The sequence below is a fragment of the Vespa velutina genome, chromosome 12, assembly GCF_912470025.1.
Source record: "Vespa velutina chromosome 12, iVesVel2.1, whole genome shotgun sequence".
Classification (NCBI taxonomy): Eukaryota; Metazoa; Arthropoda; class Insecta; order Hymenoptera; family Vespidae; genus Vespa; species Vespa velutina.
The window spans coordinates 526,732-550,287 of NC_062199.1; the positions used below are offsets into that span (position 1 = coordinate 526,732).

A 23,556-nucleotide genomic window follows, 5' to 3' on the forward strand; every position below is an offset into this window, starting at 1 on the left:
GAGGGATAAGAGAGAAGAGGGAAGAGAGAGAGAGAGAGAGGGACGAAATCGATCGATCCGACCAGTCGTTGGAAGTGAAACGCGCAACACGGACGCTGGGAAAATCTCGTAAAGCATAAAACTGCTGCATGATCGTGCCGGTCCGCAGCGAGCCGGCGGAAAATTTCAGGCCGTATGAGAGAGAGAGAGAGAGAGAGAGAGAGAGAGAGAGAGAGAGAGAGAGAGAGAGAGAGAGAGAGAGAGAGAGAGAGAGAGAGAGAGAGAGAGAGAGAAAGAGAGTATGCTGGAAGCCGAATACCACCCCAGCACTGCCGTGTACTCTACTGTTACGAATAGAGGATATTTTTAAGCCAAGCTACTATGATATGTATATTTATATAGATACGTGTATAGATATATGGAATATGTACAGACATATATAAGTAACGTCCACGCGTAAAACAGTTCGTGCACGTTCAGGTCCAACGACGAAGGTAGCCAGAAACCGTGTGAATGTTTTATCGCAAATGCCAGCCCTTCGCCTCGCCTCCGACACTTCGACCCTTTCTCCACCGCACCCCGAGAACCCTGCCGACGACGGTGCTATGTACTTCCCAAACCCGTGTGTCTGGCCTGCACGGAAACTGGGGCAGAAACACAAAGCCTGGCTACTGCTTGCCTGAGATACCGCCAACAATACCTAAACGCATGAGGAAGGACGCCTTTTCCGCCCTTTCCGAGCCCTACCTTCTCCCGTATAGAAGCCTAGCGCGCTCGACCTATCGCTGATAAAACTAAAAAGTCCCGGAGCTGAATATTTTTCCACTATTTACTTTCCTCCTCTTCCACTATCGCTTCTTCAAAATACGGAATTCGTATTGGGCTACTAAGTTTTCGCATATTAAAGTCTTATGTTTAAACGAAGACGAATTAATCTCCTTTTCTCATAAATAACTTTTTGCGTTAAAGGAAAAAAATAACACGTGCGAGTGAACGCGCAAAGATTAAACTTAAGTGAAACATTTTAGAGAAACTGTCGACCATGACTCTTACGGTTCAGACGTACCTCACGAAGTATCTAAAGCGAAGCCGTCTGGCATTGATAACATTTAATGGCAGCTAAGATGCGCCCGCATCTGACTCGATTTTATTCTTAGTGATACTTCAAAACAGCTCGATTCCAGTCGCGTACTTATGTACCTTCGCATTTGAAATGCATTAAGCGCTTCACATCGAATCTCACGAAATTTTTTATCAATCCTATACGTTCCCAACGATTCGAATTTCAATGAACTCTTCTCTTTCATCTGTGAAGAGATAGAAGTACGTTTTCATTTTCATTTTCATTTTCATTCATTTTCATTTTTCCATCTTCCATTCGACTTTTTCTCTCTCTCTCTCTCCTCTCTCTCTCTCTCTCTCTCTCTCTCTCAGCTCTTCCGTCTCAGAGCAATTCACTTCTTTCGTAAGAACATTTCAGTAGCCACCGAGCGATTCTCGGTTCTCAACGATGCACCGTGAAAATAAGTTTTGGCCCCGTACTGGTCACGAGGGGCGTAGCTCTGTTTCCTGACTCACAAGAAAGAGTTTCCTTCGCGCAATTCCTATTTTCCGCATCTCAATGTCTTTCACGAGCACGGTGGGTCAGATAAAATTTTTCCAATTTCCACGTAAAGCTGAGTGAAGCAAAAAGAAAAAAAAATCACGTGACCGTATCGTCGGTGTATACCCGGATTATATACACCTACACAGAAAAAGACACACACGAAACGATCTCTTGGTTATTCCAAAAGGAAAAAGGTCGAGTAGTAAGAACTCATGGCGAAGGGTAGTCGAAGATCGTTGCGTAGGGGAGACAGCTCGAGACGAACGAGCTCCGCGGAGATCGAACTTGGAAAAGTGGAGCATTATTTTTCCGCCGGATGGGCGCATTCAATTTCCGTTTCTCGATCGTTCTTACTTCTTTGCACGAGTCAGAATTCTGAGCGGCGAGATGGTACTATCAGAAATCGCGAACGGCATGAGAGATGGAATCGTAAAGGAGACGCGTTCAACCGTGAAATACACGCAAGCATCATGTTTGTTACTTTTGCAAATTTTTACATTTCGTCATTTTATATTTGACAAAAATACAAATAATCGGTCTGGCGATCGTGAATATATGTATCTTTTAAACATTGGTAAAAAGAGATTTAACTTTGTCATGTTTGAGCAAAAAAAATTGAGAGAGAGAGAGAGAGAGAGAGAGAGAGAGAGAGAGAGAGAGGGACTTAACGCACAAAAAAGAAGAGGACAAAGTAAGAAGATAATGCGAAAAAAAAAAGGAAAAGAAAACAACACACTCGATGCTTTCTAATTAGCAAGCGTTCCATCATCATCGTTACCAATCGTTCCATTCACTCTCTCCTCGCTTTCTTCTTTTCCCAACGACATCCACAAATCGAACGAAGTCATGGACTCGATAACGACTGCCTCGTATCGTGATTTGCATGACAATCGGGTCATCCCCGGAGTCGTCGTCATCGCTAGTAGCAGTAGCAAAAGGAGCGTGACGGTTGCAGGAGTCGTACCCTCAAAGGGTAGACCCTTCCCTTTCGACCGTACGCACCCCCTGCGACTCCTTTCGTCCCCCGCTCGAGTTTCATCCGAGCTTTTACCGTTCGCCCTGCCTCTATTTATCTCCGTCTCTTTCGCCATCGTTCTGCAACCCCTTCCTATCTTTCTTCCTCGCTCTTCTTCACCCTCACACGCTCATTCTTCACCCTCACATGCATGCGCGCGCGCGCGCGCCGGCACTACTGGGCACGCCGACTGGTGCCCTCTTTCTATCTACGGCATCCCGTCATGCTCTCGACCCGGCAAGTTAAGAGCCCTAATTAAATTCAGTCTGGGTACTCTTACCGAGCGCGGTCCATCGTTCATTAAGCGTCGGATCAAAGTGATATTCCCGTAAAGTAGTTCCACGTCGTGGTGAGGGCGAGCCCTCCGTTAGCCCGGTCCCTTTCCGCTATTCCTCTCTCTTCCCTTCGACCTTCTAGCCTCTCGAGGTGCCAGCTTGAGTGAGAGAAAGATAGAAAGAAACGCGAAAAGAGGCCTAGGTGAATCTTTTGCGCCCCCATCGTACGAACGATTAATTACCGACGAACATTAAGGCCACGCCAGTCTTCTTCCAAACCCTACCATCGCCGTCGTTTTACTCTTGTCATTCTACTCGTAGTCGTGGGAGAAAGAAGAAAGTAAAGTCCGCGAAGGGCAATGATAAATAGACGAAGAAGCCTTCGGCTCTCGTACGGCTCGGTAAAACTCCTTCTCTATTGCTCTCTTCTTTTCTCTCCGACTACCCTTTCTATCTCAAATTTCACCCGTCGAAGAGATTTCTTTCCAACGATCCTCGAAAAGAGCTAGCTTGAAAAACGATGGGAATGGACGCGTGGAAGGATCGGAATGGGGCTCCATTTGGTCACGATAGTCCATCGGTACAAAGAAAGGTGTGAAGATCGAACAAAACACGTGGTGCCTTTAATGTATCGCAATAGTTCACCAAAGTCGAAAGACTTTTTGCATTGAGTCTTGGAACTGTATCTTTCTCGCGAGAGATCTTGGTTTAACGTGTATACATTGATAAAATAATTACATTATTATTTGAAAATTTAACGCGTTGGCATTTTGGAAGCAAGCATCGAGAAATTGGTACAAGGGATTGTAATAATCGATATGTCACGATAGTATTTAGTAAAGTTGCAAATATATATATATATATATATATATGTATATATATATATATAGAAACATACACACACACATCTTCAATAGTTTCGTATTACGAGAGCACCCTCCGGCTCTCATACGATTAATAGCCTCCGAATGAGCCATAAAGGTAACGACTTGCAGCTGTTACAAGCGACAATTTGAATAATTAGCGGTCGATGATACAAGATCAATTTAGTGATATTTCAATTAGTAGCGAAACTTAAACAAAGGCAAGACGAATCGTGGTAAAATATCAAAGCAAATTTTTCTCGCTCTTTTGGTAATTGACGTCGACGAAAATTTTGTCATACCATGAGAAGTTCATCGTAGAGATAAGAAATCTCCGGATAGCTGATGAAGTCGACCATCTTGCTTCTTCTGAGAACGAAAAAACTTATTCTGGATGATCCGTCGATCGATTAATTCGTCGAACGGATTGCTATTCCTTCACTCGGCAACGACCACACTTTTTCACGTTTGAAATCGTAATGGAACACCAAAAAACTTTTGAAACTTTTGCAAAATCGGCAAGAAGGAACACTGTTAATCCTTTATCCTTTCCCTTTCGAAACTAAGAACGACTCGGAATCGAGAACGTGCTTAGCTTATAATTTCTGACCGGCTTACAATTCGACACTGCGCAGAATCACACGAAAGGCACACACACTTACGCTGCTCGCTCTCTCTCTCTCTCTCTCTCTCTCTCTCTCTCTCTCTCTCTCTCTCTCCCCACCCTTTTTCTTACGAAAGCGCGTAAACAAAACACTCGTGACGATGCAACTGGTTTTGCGAAAAGAGCTTCGAAACATCCGGCTAGATGGAACGCACAAGTAAGAGCACGTGTCCGCTCGATCGCCAGAAATACACCATCGTTATTTCGCAAGGCCGAGAAAGACTTATGTCATCATCGAAAGCGAACTCGCGCACGTGTGAATAGTAGCAAAGTTAGGAGAAGGATGAAAAAGAGAGGATTAAAAGAAAGTCGTTTCGCAGTCGTTTTCTTTTTTTTTTTTTTTTTCCTTTTTTTTTCTTTCGGTGGTAAGGCACGCGAGCGACACGGTCGCGAAAGCAGCTTCTTGAAACGTAGCAACTCGGCAAGGGAAAAAGAAAGAATGGGGACAAAGAACGGTACGGAAGGGCGCGCGTATAACTGCGACTGGCTTATTCTCAGGGCCGTATCGTAGAAGGCAAAAGCGATGGTCCACGAGGCGCCCACCACGAGGGTTGTAGTAGGCGCCGGTCTTTGTGCGCAGGGACGAGAACGAGAGAGGGAGAACACGCGTAGACGCGCGTGGTAGGTGGTAGACGAAAAAGGAGGCTCTACGAGGTTCGCGCTTGCGAGCCAAAGCACAAGAGAGAGTAAGCTCGGTCACTGAGGCGTCGCCACTCGGGCTTGCTTCCTCTTGGGAGTGACTCCCTTCTCTTCCTCGGTTCCACAGAGTCCCCTCCCATTTCTCTTTTCCATCCCTCCTTTAGACTCCTCCATCTTCTCTTCTTATTCTTCTTCCTTCGTATCTTCGCCTTGCGCGAATACGACTATCCTCTCTCTCCTCCATCTCTTTTCGCTTCTCTTTTCTCCAACCGTTCCATACCTCTTCCTCTTCCTACTCGTCGACGAAGCAGAGGAAAACACACGACGAAACTTTCTCGTAATTGTTTCACGACACTATCGCGGCCGCTTCTTCTTCTTAATATTATACCGTCTATTATAAGTTTCCGTAGACGTTATCTTTAACGAACCGTCGTCGTTAACTCCTATATGGAACGACGCCATCGACGTTGAAAAGCTCAGCGATAAGCGGTTGCTTGGTGAACTTACGTACGTTTCCATTCCTTCCAATTTCTTTTTCTCTCTTTTTCTTTTACTATTTACGTGTGTCCAGTCGAGTTAAGACGAACGACGATAAAGTAGATCGGAACGTTTCCGAGTATCGCTTAAATTTCATCGGATTCGACGAGGGGTGAAATAGGATAGGTGCATGCGCGCAGAACCTTAGAAAAACTTCGTTAGAGCGGTTTGCAAAGAATGCCCGGTTCGAGTAGACCGCACCAACGACACATTATTTTCTTTTCACGTTGGCTGTAACCAATTTTTCTGTTTCTTTACATCCCCCACCCCCCCCTTAAGCCCCACTTCAGTATTTGCATGCATTCAGTTATCGCTTGACTTATGCAAATTTGTACTATTCCAAACGATACTCCTCTTAGTTTCTTTTTCATTCTCCTTCTTCTGGTAACTCCTTTAAAAACCGCTTGATAATGATAACATTAAAAAGTGACTGTATTAAGGGGAGAGTGCCCAGTTTGTCAATAAGCACCGATTCATATTTCTCTACATAGGACTTATTTATTTCGGGCTACCTACAATATGTTATTTCTTTATTTTCCGTCACTTACGTTTTGTCACGAAACGTTTTGTCTGGCAATCTCGAGACGTTAAATATTAAAATGGCATCAGCAAGGTTTTTTTTTTTTTTGCTTTCAAGTTACATTACAATGATATAATCGATAGCGCGAATTTAAATTATCATTTACAAAGTAAAAGCTTAAGCAAGATAGTCGCGAAGTTTGCGCGACTTAGAGAACTTTTGTTCGACGTTATCGATAAAAGGTAAAGTAATATACTGGCATGTAACATTAAACGCATTAAGTAAAATGTAATATACGTTTGAGTTTGCTCAGGGAATTTCTAAACGATAACACAAGCCGACCGATATTTCTTGAGGCGGCAACTCGAACGAAAGCGTACATCAATTCCCGTGTCACACGGCAAATATGGACGATCCTGTAGTAACATCTGGCGATCTGTTAATGTTAGGGGCCGCCTAGATCAACATCTCGCAGCTAAGGCAGAAGCCGGGCATCCGAGGCAAAATAAATAAACAAGAATTAAATTTGGAAAGCTTCATCGAAGGAAAACGCTCGAAGAGAAATCAGCTGCGAGAGAGAAGAAGAAAGAGATCGAGCTTTAATTCTTTAAAGAATTGTCGGATTAAGGATAGACAGAGTTGCCTTGGGCAAACCATTTTCAAAGAACTCTTCGGCTTTTTCTATCTTGAAATTTCGTTCTCGATTTCTACGAGATCGAGCGTGTCGAGAAAAGTTACCCAAATAATAATCCAATTCTCTCGCTCAACTTTTTCTATCATTTTCAAAGAAAAGAACACGAAGAGAGAAAGTTATATTTTCGTTGATGACCACGTCCTGCACGCGAAGATTCAATCAAACCCTTGAGCAAATCTATCCGGATGTGGATAGGGATCGTTCACGGCTGTGTCTCCACCGATCACGCCATTGCGTAGTTTATTGAACAGCGATCCGACCTCTCGTGGATCGTTATCAAGAGTCCATGAGTATATATCATTGCTATTAGTCGATAATATCCAATTGAGAAATCTCGAGTTTCGCTATCTATTATACTCGATCGTGACGTACGATAACTATCGACTACTTGATAGGAACGATCGAGAAAGAGAGTCAATTTTGATATTGTTGAAGACGTGCGATGTCTAATATTTCAATGCGGAGCGCGTTTAAGAAGAATGAACGGAAACGGAAAGAGGTATGTGAAAGGGAAACGAAAGAGAGTGAGGTAAGGAGAGAGGGAGAGAGAGAGAGAGAGAGAGAGAAAATACACACTTTCAGACATTCGCGTGCGCACGTGCAACGTTCCTCGGTAAGCAATGTCTAAGTATAGACGACCTGGCCAACGTGGCATTGTTATTGCTTGCACAGCGGGGATGGTGGGTGTTCGCCTTGCGATTCGTGTTTATGAAGGCTGAACTCTGGTTGGACCGAGTTATAGCCTCAGGTGTGTCGACGAGATATGAGTACTACGATCCAACCGATCCTCGTCGTAAAGGTGCCTACGATAGGCCTCGACATTTAATCGCTACTAAAACGAAACCTCTAATGCGTCGTCGTCTTATCGACGTCTACGAGTCACTGTTTCGAAGTAACCGACCATCGGCGGCGAGGCAACAGACTGAGATGTAAGATTCTCTTTGATCGTAAAACGTCTGTTATCTCTTTGACTTTGGAACTTCAGTGAACGTAATCGTTCAATAAAGAAGAAGAAAAACGAGTCATTTCGTTGATGCGCATTTCGCGGTAAAATGCTAAAAAAAAAAATATAGAATTCGTTACTGCGGTACCAGAATTTTATGTCAATGATTGAATGGTCAATAATAATGTTTCAAAAAATCCCTGCGTAGTTTCATAAACGGAAAATTGATGCTGCATAATCGCAATACATGAACACATCCCAAATGCATCAAGCTGAAAGTCTATCCCGCCGAACATCGGTCCTACAACAAATTCCTTTTATATGAGGATTTTGATAAAGGGTCTCATAAATCGAGGCGATAATGCTCGATTATACGTGTTCTCGTAGTAATTTACATTTTGTCATTACAACAAGCTGACCCGCAAAAAGGGAGACACATTACGTACAGGAACGCGCGGCCCAGTGACTGTACATCATCATTACGCTGGCGAAATACAATGTCAGGCTGTATGACAGCAAGATGAAAATTCAAACTAATCGGCTTCATTAAGAAGTACACTTGGAACAGTGGAACACAAACCGGCTTTAAAATCTAAAAACTGTGTTACTTCGCCGGTGATTTAATGATACCACTATCATATCGCAAAATAGATAAGGGTAAAAAAAAAAAAATGGAAGAGAGAAAGCTTCGGCAATGGAACATTAGCATTGACAAACGAAATGTTAATAAATGACTAAAAAAAAGTTTTGAACAACCGGTACAAAACCGGTGGCTCTTTTTATCCTCGTCTACGGAAGGAACGGGTGCAAAGGGAGAGTAGGACCGTACGCATGCGGAAACGCGCGGCCGGAACGGTGCGTTCGGCTCTCTTCATAAAGTCATAACTCAACGAAGCCCCCGGCGCATCTCTCGGCATAACATTTAAAACGATTTCCGCTGGCAGCGGTGCCAAGACCGTAGCAGCGTTGTTTCGGGGATAGATTAACGAAACATAACGCCAGTACTAGCTACGGACTTCCAAGGGGTAGTAACGGATAATGGGAAGGGGCGTGTTGGCACTGCTCTGGCAGTTAAGCAACGTTCAGTGCCGGCTCCTGCCACCCTTCAGCGCCACAGAGATGGGACGATCGACGGCAAACTTTCGAGAGCAACGAAAAACGAATCCTAATGCTATTATTTTACATCAGTATTAAAAATATACACGAGCTGCTTGCATATATTTACAATATATCGTCGATCGAAGTCATCTTATTGTTACTACAGTATTTGTCAAATCATTATCTTCTACTTTTTTCGTATACATAAAAATACTGATTCAACCATATCTTCTAGTAAGTGTAAATAAGAGCGATCTCTGACACCGGGGAATAAGGAGAAATGTAGCCAGCACTGGCATTTGTTGAGGGAGTCTCGAGAAAGGAGAGGCAAACGGAGGGGAAGGAACGTCCGATGATACATCGTGTGCTTGGTTGGGTCCACCCTTCGCCCTTTTCCACCACCATCAACGTCTCTGCGACCCTTTTTCCTTCCTTCTTTTCTTTTTTCCTTCCCCGTTCCTCTAACTACCCTTTCGACGTTAAGAGATTAACTTGTCACGTCGAGGCCATTTTAATATTCCGGATCGCTCGGCGAATCGCCGGAATTATCCTGGGAAGCGCCATACGGGTCGCTCCAGCGATAAGTATCTGTTAACGTCATCGAAGAGGTTAACTTTCTTCTAGACAAATATGTCTGGAGAGAAAAATTCTCAAGATACTACGGCGTTTTATAATCCTCTTAAATAGTGAGAAAGAGTAAGAGACGGAATCTCTAAAAATTTCTTCTCTTTCTATTCTTTTTTTTTTTTCTATTCTTTTTTCCCCACATTTAATTCATTTAAAATATATCAATCTTTTCATACATGACATTTCGATTTTGTAAATTGAGTATTGTCGTGTTTATGCTATTACAAGTAGTAAAATTCTTCGTGTCGAATAATTCCTTCTTGATATCAAATCATTAAAATCGCGATATATAAGATTTCATCTTATCCGTAACCCACTTTTTACAAACAAAAAAAAAGGAAAAAAAAAGAAAGAAAAATAATCGGTCGTTGCTAACTTACGCTATGCATAATTTACTTGTGTTGTGTCCTTGATGGGAATATGAGCACATACCGATAACGAAATATCCCTTGGTTACTTTCTAACTTTACGAATGTATTACTGGTTATGATATATGGATTAATGGAATTAATATTTGATATTTGTTATTAAGATTTAATATTTGTTAAAATTCTTAAACAACGTTAGATCCTTTTTGAGGTATATGAGTTGCTACTTTAGTAAATAAATAACATACTAATGAACACTCACCCCTGGTAAAGTCCGCTTCTCATGTAGAGCGTTCTGGGCACTGATGGCGCTGTCACGGCTGTAGTAGGTGAGAAATGCACACCCTGAAACGTTAAAGATGAAAAAATTGTTAGAAAAAATCGAAAACAATGAAAATAAGTAAACCGACGGAAGCGACTATTTCTTTAGAATTTCATTATTTCTTTTCTTTCTTTTTTTTTTTTTTTTTTTTTTTTTCGAGCTTTCAATCGATCCTCGAAGGAGGCACGAAAATGGTTACATTATTCGTGCTATTTCGTTATCGTATGATGCGGTAAGAACATATAATTAGAACAGCTAAAAATAAACGATTTTATGTAACGTTAGTTCATTTTCTAGCTCATTCTCTACGGTATGCTCGTACAAGTAGAAATTACGATTTCGTCGATCCAAGGCGATAAAAAAGAGTCGTTCGGACTCAGGGTGGAGTCCGATTTTGGGAGAGATCATCACGGTAGTGCCCCACAGCTGTTCGTTGGTCAAACGTAATCGTCTTTATGTAAGAATCACGTGACTGGAATCAGTGTGTTAACGTAATTAGAGATAGGTGGGACGGCAGAAAAGTTTTCACTGCGTAATTACCAGCACGGGACGCATTGGAAGAAGAAAAAGAAGTTTTACGTCGTAATTCTTGCAACGTCCAGGGACGTGTATCGCTGGTAACGCAAGGGGCGGTGCCATTTACTTCAACGATTCGACGGAAACGTTCTCATCTCACGCAGTTTCGACCGAACTGAATTCGAGCGAAGCTTGGGCGTGCCACGTGAAAATAAACTCTCTCTCTCTCTCTCTTTTTCTCTCGTTCGCTCGCTCGCTCGCTCGCTCTTCTCCTGTAAGGAAGTCCAACGAGAAAGGAAACTTTGTGACATAGAGAACGACGATATTTCCTCCTCTTCTACTACGACCAACCGAATTCGCTCAAGCGTATCGAGCACTGCTAGAGTGCCTTGAATTATAGAAATAAGAAGGGGTCTTAATATACGACTAAAACGTTTGATGAAATCAAGTCAACCTCTAACCCAATATTGAATCGAGGTAAATTCAATTATTTCGGCTATCGTGTTATCGAGCGGGACGATCGGCGCAGCTTCGGTACGACGGAAAAAGTGGCACAAATTCTGATCCACTTAACTAAATATTTGATCCCATCGAAATGTGATTTAAGCGCGGCTTATAGTGTTTTATTAGTTTCTTTCCTTCAAAGTACAAATGCCGAAGGCAGCCTATTCAGAAATACAATATTCCAAGTTCCGAAACGTCGAATATTACGAGTATCATGTGAAAGTGTATCACGAAAGAGGAACGATTGCAGAGATCGTAGTTCGATCTTTCCGTTATCGTTTCCGTAAGATAATAACGTAGTGGGGCCGACGCAAACATCCGTAGATCGTATTGCCTTTCTCACGCAACCTTTAAACCACCACTAGTAGGATATGCCTCGTTATCTGGCATTTGATAAAAATAAATTTGTATTTTCTTTACTCTTTCCCTTTTTAATTACAATTCAGTATTACGCGCTTCTTAACTTCTCTCATTTCTTTAATCGAAATAATTTATCGGGCTCTAATTTGAAAATAAGTAAGAAAGATTTTCAACAAGAAGACTTTTTCTACGTTAATACCGTTCATTTTTCTTTCTTATCCTTGGGAAGGAGCGGTGATTATCGACATAAAATTCATTCAGCGCACAACTTGGGCCGATTTTAAGAACGGTTTCGGGCCGATACGAGGAGGAAAACGACAACGGGTTAAAACGATGGTAATTAACCTCAGAATTGGACGGCGCTTGAACCAGACCATTATCGGCTATCGCATTGTCGAGCAAACCCCTTGGGTCCGCCTCCCTATCGGTCTGAAGATTTATTCAAAGGGCCTCTCCATCCTATCTGATCGCCATTTCGCTATCTCAACGCACCGAGATGGATGTAAGCAAGCACGCGCGGTACAAGACTCGTGGGTGCACTTGGACGTGTCTCTCACAATGAATGAGACACGCTCGAACGTTTCGTAACATTATCATGATCACCTTACTCGCTCCTTCTATCTAATAATTCAATAAGTTTTGTAAGAACGAAACAACGATCAGAGAGATGTTAAAATGAAATACGATATACTTACGTTTCCATTAAGTTGAACAATTGATACGGAAAGAAGACGAAAATAAAAGAAAAAGGACGATTTCGAAAGAAAATCAAAGAAAACTAAAGTTCGATCGCCTGTAGGAAAAATTCCGAATAACCCTAAGAACGAAGAAGAAAGTCGGGCATCCGTTTCCGTCACGTTCGCCGTCGCGCCGTTCTAGCGTGTGAAATTTAAATCGCTTGCCTTCGTCGTCCTCCTCCTCGTCGTCGTCGTCGTCGTCGTCGTCGTCGTCGTCGTCGTCGTTCCACGTTCCGCCTCGTGAAATCCGAGACGTTTTAATCTCACGGTGAGGCTTCGAAGACGCAATTTCACGAGGATGGCAGCCAGAGTCATGCCGGCAGCAGTTTCTTAGCGAGGAGTTACGTCGATGAGGCGAAGGAAGCAGGACTGGAATGGGAGGATGAGGAGAGAACGATGATAGCGACGACGGTAGGAGGAAGCCGGTTCTAGACGATCTCATAATTTTTCATGTAATACCAAATCCTACGTCTACCTTAAATGTGTATCTTAAATTCGAGTTACCAGTGATGCTAGATCACTCGTGGAAATGGAGCTTAGTTACTTTTACTTTACATTATAAAAAAAAAAAAAAAAAAAAAAAAAAAAAAAAATCTCTATCATTCAAAGTTGTGCAAAATATTACTTGAAATCTGACACGAGTTAAACCACACGCAGGTTGCTCGTCGCGAAAGGGTGAAAAGAGAGAGAAAGAAAGAGAGAGAAAAAGAGAGAGAGAGAGAGAAAGAGGGGTTGAAAGCAAAAAGGGGAATGGCGTCCGAAAGTTTCTAAGGACCAGTAGCCTGCGGGTAGTCACGCCGTCGACTGTTTGCTTTTTCTCGGATAGGAGACGCGCCACGATTCTCTTCTCCCCTTTCTTTCGGGTCGCTGTTTCGCTCATGAAACCATATGAGAATGTATATGTATGCGTGTATAGCGGCGTGTTACTCGTAATACGCGCGCTCAACGAAACATTTATAAACATCGCCGGTGCTTATCTTAATTGCATTGGGACAGTTCGCATGACGTTCCTATTCCCCACGGCTGATACCGTCGCGAATAGAAAACTTCGTAGCGCACCGAATCATAGCCCTTTCTCTTGGCACCCCAGGCGAATAAACTCCCATGGCGGATCGAACCTTCCTGCAAGCGTGGTGCCTCTTTTCCTCGTTCGTCTTTCGATCGAATCGAATCAAATCGACGAAGCAACTACGATGATAACACGGACAATAAGTTAAATTTGAAATCAATAAGACCTTTTCAAATATTCATTTAATATCAGAATATGGAAGAATTTGATAATCCTTTTATAACGAAATAATACATTGATTGTCAGCGTCCTAAATTTCATTTCCGTCAAGGAGGTTGGCTCTCGTTTGTAAAGATCAGCTTATCGATCACTATGGATCCTCAGTCTACACTATGGGCCGTCAGAAACACGACGGTAATGTTAATATGAACTCGTTTAGATTTCTTCCTTATCTAGGCACTGTACTGTTTTGAAAATTTATAATATTCTCGGGCAGTTATTTAAGACGGCGCGGTAGTTTAGCAGGAAGCAAAGGATCTCGCATAAAAGTGGAGAGTCAGAACGAAATAAAAATATATGTGTTGGAAAGAGAGAAGGTAAGAGAGAAAGAGAGAGAGAGAGAGAGAGGAAAAGGATGAGTCTAAATGTAGTGTAGTTGAGGAAGAAGAAAAAAAGAGGAAACGGAAAAAAGGGAGAGTCAATGATAGAAAAAGAGAGAAAGAGAGAGCAGAAAACGGAAGAGAGACAAAAGAAAGAAAAAGACGAAGCGTTATCTTCCAGGACGTCACGCGCGTCGCACGCCACATCGACTCCCAAGTGGTTGAGATATATTGGTTAAAAGGCGCAATAAAATATAATGCACGAACGTGCTTGAAAAATCGTCGCGAGGAATCGCTATCACGCTACGATCGTCGCTTCGTAAAAAAGCGTTAACGTGTTCGAGATTGTTCTACGATATGTAAAGGCCAAGCCTAGTTTTTTGACGTACGTAAATCGGATGAACTAAAAAGAAAAAAAGAAAGAAAAAGAGAAAAAAAGAAAAAAGATAGAAAGTTGGAAGGAGCAAAGATTAAGAGAATTCAATTCCTACTAGACGAATTTCGAGACGAAGGTGAGTTCGTGACAAAAGCTTGAATATCCCAGCACGTATATACCAACGGAGCTTAATTTTCACCGAGCGAATCTAATTAATTCAATTGGGATTAATTATCTACGGTCACCGGTCGATGTACGAGCGAGCCTTGGCCCGCCTCTTGAACACGCGAAACCAATTTGCGAAAAGTCCACCCGTTTACCCTATCTTTATTCCTCTCGGAAGCCTACGCCTCCTAATTCTGCGTATTGGGTCTATCCATTAATTGTCTTTCCCTAAAGAGGTAAAAGGAGAATCATGAAGCACAAAATAACTATTGTACATAATCGAGATATTTCCGGCAACTACAGAAGCGAAGTAGGGATCTATCGTTGTTAAAATATCCATTGAGAAGGTACACTTACATTACCTACAACAAAGAATTCTCTTCCCTTGCTAACAATGACGGACTACTCGAGCAAAGTACGTGAGAATATTGCACGGACCTTTACGCGTATTCGAGATCATAAATATCAAAGTATACCAGGTATTTGCATAATTTTTTGTACTTATACCCGAAAACTCTTATGGATAAATATTCTCAATCTGCCATGCATTGACATGGCATTTGTAAAGAAGAAAGGAGCGAAGAAAACAGGAAATGACGATTCGATAGGTTTTCCGAATTCCCTATGTAAAATGGTATAATCGCACGAGGTACAAGACCGTGAAGGAGACGGTCTAGCTACCGAGTTTTTGCCTATAAACCTGCCGACGTACAACACAGAGAGAGAGAGAGAGAGAGGGAGAGAGAGAGAGAGAGAGAGAGAGAGAGAGAGAGAGAGAGAGAGAAAGGGAGAGAGAGAGAGATGAAGTACAGAGACAGGGTAGATGAAGAGGGAGGACAAGAGAGGAGACGGGAGATACAGACGAGAGTTGATGGCACCGTCCGACGGCGACGAGGGCTGAGCGAGGTGGTTAAAGGGGGTTCAAGAGTAGAAGAGCGTTTTATTTGCGAGGCAATGCGACGGCTAATACACCAGTCACTGGACAGCGTCCAAGTCATAAAATGGATTTTATGACGCCGATCGATACAACGAGATCTCTCTCTCCCTCTTTTCAACGTCGTTGTCCCTGAGCCTCTTTCCCTCCTCTCTTTGTCCCTCTCCGTCCACAGCCGATCCCTGTATCTACCTACGTTCCTCTTCGAGTCCACTTCGTTCGTCTGTTTCTCGGTAAAACTCGATGCCGACGGAGACCAACGGTACACCCGTTTCTGCTCCACGTATTTATTAAAGAAAGAAAAAAAGCTTTGGAATTTCTATTCCAGCCCTTCGTTCCTCCATGCACGTTCTCCACCGTCATTCGTCTTCCACGTTCCTCTCGTATTACTCTCGTTCGTAATGCCACACGAAAATACATTTCTCGCTCTTCTAAAACTCTTCTATCTCTCAAATTTTCCTCCTCCGACGAGAAATGAAAAGGAAATGCTCAAAAGATTCGTCAATTTTCATAGTTAGACGTTTTCGCTTTTCGCCTGAGCGATCAAAGCTCGTAAACGTGAGAACACGTGCGTTTTCTTGGGAATACGTAGAGAAAGAGGAATCTTCTGGTATTCTTGCTCCCTAATAATGCGAAGAGAGTTTCTCAAAGTGACACGAGTCACGTAAACGAGAAATACTCTTCTTCTCCGTCCGTAAACCGTTGAAGAAGAATCACTCTCTCCGTTTCTCCCTCTCGTTTCTACCCCGTGCCAAAGTCAAGCCCCGCATCGAATTATCTTCAACATGTCGTCTCGGAACTTGAAGAACGTGAGAGAGTGTTCGGAGCAAGTGTACGAGTGAAAAGTTCCGAGTTACCTAACGCTAGCCAAATCGCTCTTAACCAATTGCTGAATGGTCCGACGACGAGGATTTTACGAATTCCTTAATGAAAGTCCGATAAACCGATTTTCCACTTTAGCACGTACGTTTCAGAAAAAGTTTATAAAAATTGAAATTCAAAATGTGACACTCAGAGGGAAACTGCTCTAACAGTTAACTGTCACTCATCATTGATACTTGGATTACTCATATATCGACACTTATCGTTAGCGCTAGGATATAAGCACTAACGAACGAGTATTGAAGAGGAATATGCAGTCATCTTCTCCTCCCTTACTCCTCTCTCTCTCTCTCTCCCCCCCCCCTCTGACCCCTTTACTCTTCTCTCTCGGTTTTATGACTGTCGCGCGAGAAAATCCTCTTCCCCTTTACTTTCTCACCCCTTGAGACATATAGTATCTATGATCTAGATATCCCCGAGCTATACATAACGCTATTTCGAGAAGATGATCAGTGGTCTACTTCTTGTAAGACGGCTCCGAGCCAAACTGTTGCATAAAGCTCGGAAACATTCGTTGTAAACGCGTTAACGCACGCCCTCGCGCGAACAATAGTTAGTATTTTGCTTCGAGAGAGAATCGAATGGTCTCTATCGTTCATCGTCGAGTATACCACGATGAGTACGGTCTCGAGTACACGATTGATATCGTTCAATCGTAACGCTAAAAAACATCAACTATCACGAGCTCAAAGTTTCTCACTTCAAAGAATCGATGCAAGTGCAAAATAAATCAATTGCCATTTACTAGAAATTGGGGCACAAGCCCGATCGCGTAACAAATATAAAGAACGTTCGGATATTTGCAGAAAGGCGGTTTGGATTGCGCCGATATTATCGATGGGCGAATAGTTTCGCTTCACTCGTTGAACGCTTTGAAAAAAGTTGGCCATACGAGACGGGAAGAGTTTAAGGCCGTCGAGAAGGAAAAGCTTCGATATTTCCGCAATCACAAAGTCGCGGTCCATAAAACCGAGGAGTACGCATAACCAGAGAGTTTGCATAGCACCGAACGATAAACTCGCTCGAGTTATCCTATTCTGCTTCATCGACTTCAGCAATGCGGCCAACATCCTCGATATCTCAGGATAAAATAAATTGGAAAGGGTTATATCGTTTCTAATGGGCAAAGCCTGACTATTTCGAGAGAACGATTAGCAGGTACACTCTTGAGCCACATGCATTAGCACAGAGTTGTATGTGCATTAAGCCCAAGTGATTTAGGCACTATCGTTCGTGGCGAAGACAAATAGAGATAGAGAGAGACAAGAGCAGGGTGCACGCAGTGACGATCAAAGCAGTCGAATCTAAGCTGAGTACTTTGAATCGTCCCGATCAGCTCTAAATCGGAATAAACACTCCATCGGTAACGGACTCCGTTACCATTCTCTTCGTCGATTGTATATCCACAACGAATCTGCGGTCGCAACTTATATGACTACTGGTACTACATTTAATTCGAACATTTAATAATTCACGATGAGACGGAAGGACAAGCAGCAACAGCAGCAGCAGCAGCAGCAGCAGCAGCACAAACAGCAGGCACCACAGTCTCCATTACGCGTAACTCGCGGTACTACATTCGAAAGCCCCAAGCTGGACTTCCAGAGGGACCATGACGAGTTGTATTACGGTGCTTCCATCCCGACTACCAACTTCCTCCCTCCCCGCGTTTCTGGGTAAGGGTCACGTTAATTCATTCCTGGCATAGTCTGCAGCGAACTATGTAGGCTATCCTTCCTATCCCATGAGGTATCTCGTTTCCAGAAGGATGCGTACGAATTTGGCACACGTTTCTCCGATTTGCATCTGTATGAATAGGCGCGGATTACGGGATTGGAATAAATTTGGCCACCTAAGTGAGCCCGACAATTTATACCGCGACGGCACACGAACAAAGAATCCCCACCACATCGTATATAATGGCTCCTATCGCCTCTTGTCCACACGCGTGTCGGCGCCCGAGTATATATGTGCAGTAGTGCGCATTCGCAAGCAAAATCGACACTTCGGCCCAACTTCGCCTAACGAAAGGCTCGATGAAGCATGACCACCGATAAGAAGAGAGTGCTTTCGCGTTGAATGCCGGAAGAACAACATCCTCCGATAATCAATTCATTAATTCTATCGTCGATCCTAAAAGAAAAACATTGACCATATTCATAAACGATGAGAATCTCTGCTTCGTCAAAGCGATTTATAAATGCTTTCAAACGTCGCCGGCAGGAACCAAGTCAAGTTCGCGGCACAATATCCGATGATTAATTAAATTCCATCCGATGGAAGAAGTCTGGAAAACTACCCTACGCAGTTTTTTCTCTAGACCGAGTAAGAGAAAACGGTTGACTTTGACGTTCTCGAGAGAAAATCCGTCGTGGGAGATATCACACACGTCACCGCGGGATAGTTTACGAGCGTTCCACGCTTAAATTTTCTGGAAAGAGGAAAATGCTAGCTGGAGCCTACCAACCGAAGGATAGAACTTATTATGATCCGTCATTTTGTTCGTTCGGCGCTCGTAACAAGGATCTTTTACGACACCACGTAAAATGGCTAGAACGATGGCTCTATGCCATCGACGTTGATTGGCCGAGGTGAACCAGTTTCGTCTTTCTCTATTTCTCTCATCTTGTCGATCTTATACCTTCTCGTTTCGTCTAGTCGTCTTTTTTTCCACAGTTGCGACTGTTACTTTCTTATCCCTTTTATGGGGCTGCCCGAAAGCCGCTCGAAAAATGGCAAAAGCGTCCCTCGGGTTGAGAAAAGTGCTGCCTTGGAAATGTTCTCGGTTCGTACGACGTTGGTAAGAAGACGTTGTTAGGGCTATTGCTCTCTGTCCGAAAGAAGGACCGCTCATATTTACAAGCGACGCTAGCAAATGGTCGACGACGAGCGAAAATACCTCGGGAAGGAACACGTCAAACCAGCCTGCGGGACGCTTCACCAATTCTCCTCTCCCTCTCGTCCCTCCTCCCTTTTCGTTCTCCCTTTTTCGTTCTTACTCTTCTCGATCTACACCATTTTTATCCTTTCTCTCCCTAGGAAGACTACTATCCAACATACCGTCGATCGCATATCGGTCGTCATACGATTTAGAGTGCAATGAAATTTTTCGTGACCATAAAAAACCTTGAATATTTTGAAAAGCACCCCAATTTTAGTCCAGGAATATTTTCAAATTAAAATTTCATATCTAGACAATGAAAAGAACAACAAAATGAGTTACGTAAGTTTATATCGAAGATAAAAGCAGAGTTCGATTCTCTGCTTGGCGTAAAGGGTCCGAAGAAAAATAAATAAGACAGGAAAGAAAGTTCTTTCCTGCAGTTGCAGTGTTATTTTTTGTCCATGAAAAGGAAAGTCAACAAAATCGCAGTAGCACTTCACTTTGGAAGAAACAATCTCCAGGCAACAGAAAACATGCGACCGAAGCGAGATTACCTTCGAGAGTCAAGAAACTAGGCGGAGTCGGAACTCAGCTATTATTATTTGCTCTTTACAGCGGAACTGCTCAACTTCGACGAGCTCATACCAGAGCCCAAAGTCCTCCGCAATATTCTCGATTCAAGAAGAGTACGGGCGTCATAGTATACGTCGAAGATCAGACCCATTTGAGCTGGCGCATGATTAAGAATTTCTTCCTCGAGTAGAATTTGAAATTTACAATCCATTCGTAGAAGCGAAGAAAACTATAGATCTATTTTTTCTCGAAGCTAGACAGTGGTAACAGATCTATCGTTGGTACCGACCAGAGATTTTACTCGAGCTCCTTCTACCGGCAATGAAGTAAAGAGAAAATACCAGAGAGAGGGAGAGAGAGAGAGAGAGAGAAGCGGGCAGTTGAAAGAAAAGTTTTGGAAACACTGGCCTTGCCGGAACACCCGCAGAGGCGTGAACAGTTAGTACGTGTTAGACCGGAGTGTGAGAACTGTAGGAAGCTTGCCTCCGGCAAGCACTTTTGGAAACCGTAGTCCAAACAAAGTACCATAACTAACAAAAGCCTTCCATAGATTCGGAACTTTACCGTAACGTTGAAAAATTATTATAATGATCATTATCGTAGAAAATGGTTGAACAATTTTTCCAAGTAGCATTGGCCACTTTGACTGTTTTCAAAGAGAAGAATTTTGCAACCATCATAAATTCGTTAGTTACTAATCCATAGAAAATTTAGTACGAAACGGACAATTTTGTCGTCACTAAATAATGATGGTACTCGGAATGAGGTGTTTCACAATAGCAAACCTCTTTTCTCTCTCTCTCTCTCTCTCTCTCTCTCTCTCTCTCTCTCTTTCTCTCTCACTCTATCCCCCTCTCCTTCACTCCACTTTTTATCGGTGTCGCGTTCGTTCTCGATGGTGCGACCGTGTTCGCGCGGCTATTTTTATGGATCCATCGATGTATGAACACATGCAATCGCTCGTCGTTTATTGTTTTTGTCGTGGACCAGCGGCACCGACGTCCCACGAATTTGCATATTTTGTATCGCGCCGACTATCCGGCGTATTGTGTCCAACCGACTGCCGAATTGCTCCACATCGAGCATAAGCTCGCACTTTTGCATGACAATAAAAGCTCCAACGTTATCGAGCATGTGTAGGATCGACAAAGAGAGATATTCTGGGAGAACCCATTTTGACTCGGCACGTGCGTCAGAAATTCAATAGTCGTTATTGTTAGGCGATGTCTCTTCTCTAGATCTCGCGAACGAATATTTCTTAAGAGACGACCGCCAATCGATGAGATATCAGCAATAGCGTGATTTTCTATGACTTTAAAACATACCGACAAGCCAGACATATGGAAGTATTTATACTCGACAGCTATAGGAACAAAGTAAAACGAATACTTCTCTCTCTTTCTCTCACCCTTATGCTCTCGATATATCGTAGCGTTCTGGTTATGAGTCTCAAAAAAAAAGAAAAAGAAAAAAGAAAAAAGAAAAAAGAGAGAGAGAGAGAGAGAGAGAGAGAGAAAAAATAAAGTATAGAAAAAAAGGAAAAAATCGATTCTGCTGCTACCCTCTCGACGCGTCATTTCAAAGCCGCGCGTACCGTACGATTAAAAGATATATATCCTGAATTTTTGTCAAGCCTAACGGGCAGGCGGCGCTTGAGTGCCCGTGAATTATCTGACGCGCTTTGCTTTCGCCGTTACGATGATGTATGGCCGGTCGCATAAAAAATGTGAACGAGGGGGTGGCCCCCACGTCGGAGTGCCAAGCGATATCGTGAAAAACGAGACTTTCGGGATTGCAGCGTGTACGGACGAACAAATAGTTCGATGGATCAAGTTTTAATGACCGGAACAGCCGAGCGCCGACGCCGCTATCGAGAGCCATTGACAAACCACTGCGGGCCTTCGCTACTCGTGAAAATGAATCGAGCCGCCCCCAACTCTCAAGCTTTCGAACCCTCTCTCTTCGTTACTCTCGCAAAGAGCATAACATTAAAATGCCGACTCTGCCGTCTCCGGGCCGCGATAACAATAAGTTCGCTACCGGGAAAGTGCCGTCACATTCCGTTCCTAATTGTCGCGATCGATCGAGGAAAGTGGAACGGTGGTGCTGGGATTGTCGTGTAAAAATGGACTGTTATTTTTCCACTCGATTGTCCTATTATATCCGGATGGAATTTATTTGTCATAATATCTTCTCCGATGATTTTTCTTACACCAACAGGATATATTTAAATCTTCGAATTAAATTAGGAATTTAGCAAGTATCACCTTATATATCATTTTCTCCTTAGTAGTAGTGAAAAATCGTTCTCATTGGTCTTCGTCTACGAACCGTGTAAGGTGATAAATCTCACGCCTCGAATGCAAAGTCCAGATAGAGACATGTGTCCGTTAATGGCTGGCAGAGTCACCGGGTGGTGATCATTGCCATCCTAGGGAACGTCTCTATCCCCTCAAGTCTACGTGCGCAGCTTGCCGAAAGCTCGACTTCTATCCCGGCATTTGTTCGCAGCCACCTTCGCAACGCGAATCCCAGTAACTACGTATATATGAGTATACGCTCTCTCACAAACTCACTACCTTTCTCTTCTTACTTTTTCCATCCCTTCTTCATCCTTTTGCCGCTGAGACCATGTACATATATCTTTTGTGTACTCGGGATGCTTCGTGCGCAAGTAAACTTTTGACTTTTCTTTTTGGTCCAACGCGATATTTCAACGGACTATGGGAACACATCTAACCGGGAAATCCTCGAGCCTCCTGCCCCCTATATTTCTTTCCTAACGAAAGAATAGGATTCGATTTAAGTCACAATATTGGTAGATCTTTTCCACCTATTTTACGTTATTGCACTAAGAACCGAAGGAAGAAAGAGGCATTGACTTTTATCAACTTCTTCTTCCGAAAAGAAATAAAAGGAGAGTCGAACAGTAAGTGTTCAAATATAACGATATCCTTCAGAGAAGTTTCTTTCTGAAGGGTTGGTAGACGGTGCCTACCTCGTCAGGTTCATTGGCACCGTTTCAATTCGGTAGAAGGGGATCAAACGTCGAGGAGATTTTGCCGGGCGACTTCCAGAGCGGACAGGAGCCTTAAGCTTTGTGTCGGCGACGAAGATGACGCTGAAGCCGACGATCGGTTCTACGAACGACGACGACGACGACGACGACTACGACTACGACTACGACTACGACGACGACGACAACGACGTCTCGCTGGCGACGACAAAAGAGAATCCAAGCCGCCGTCAACGACGCGACTTGGCAACTCGTCAAGAAGCTTGTAACCCTAACTGTGCCATTGTGCGCGAGGCGGTTGGTTGAAACTCCTTTCTGGCCGAGCCTGCTGTTTCGAGGCTTCTTTGTTTCCCCCGGAGGGTGAAGATCGGAGGCGCGTGGCACCCTGGCACTTGTCCTCCTCAACCTTCCACCCTCGACTATCGTCTTCTTCCTCTTCTCTTATCCTAGACACGTCCTTCTCTCTTCTCACCCATCAGCTATTATCTTATTACCTATTCCATCGTAGGCGTCTAAAGCTACGTACCTTGATGATCCAGATGCATTCGACGATACAAGTCGAACATCGGCCGTGTTCTTCCTAGTGCTACAACCTTCTTTCGGCACGACGTGTATTTTAATGGGCTTAATTACTACTATGGCTTCGATAGGACCACCGATCGACGTTATTCCTAACGAACGCCGCTGATTTCATCGCTACTTGTAAATCCTATTTCATCGCGTTAAAACTTAGACGCCAAGCTTGTCGACCATGCAAGACTTACAAGTTATCGTCTGCGAATTGCAAAAATCGCATTATCGTTCTTTGTTTTTCCTTCTTACGTTCTCTTTGTTCTCAAAGACGATTAGCT

The 23,556-nt window shown here is 43.3% G+C and overlaps 1 protein-coding gene across 12 annotated transcripts in view; it reads right to left on the minus strand.

Moving 5' to 3' along the window:
* The window catches only part of LOC124953301 (CUGBP Elav-like family member 4), a 518,014-nt gene that overhangs the window by 411,072 nt on the left and 83,386 nt on the right, over nucleotides 1–23,556 (minus strand). For 10 of the 12 annotated variants that reach the window (XM_047504496.1, XM_047504494.1, XM_047504493.1 and 7 more), the window contains one exon: nucleotides 10,091–10,173. In XM_047504496.1, the coding sequence (XP_047360452.1) occupies nucleotides 10,091–10,173 (83 nt within the window). Of the gene's footprint in view, nucleotides 1–4,040; nucleotides 5,813–10,090; nucleotides 10,174–23,556 lie in introns of those variants that run through there. The other 2 variants (XM_047504500.1, XM_047504506.1) reach the window with 2 other exon arrangements.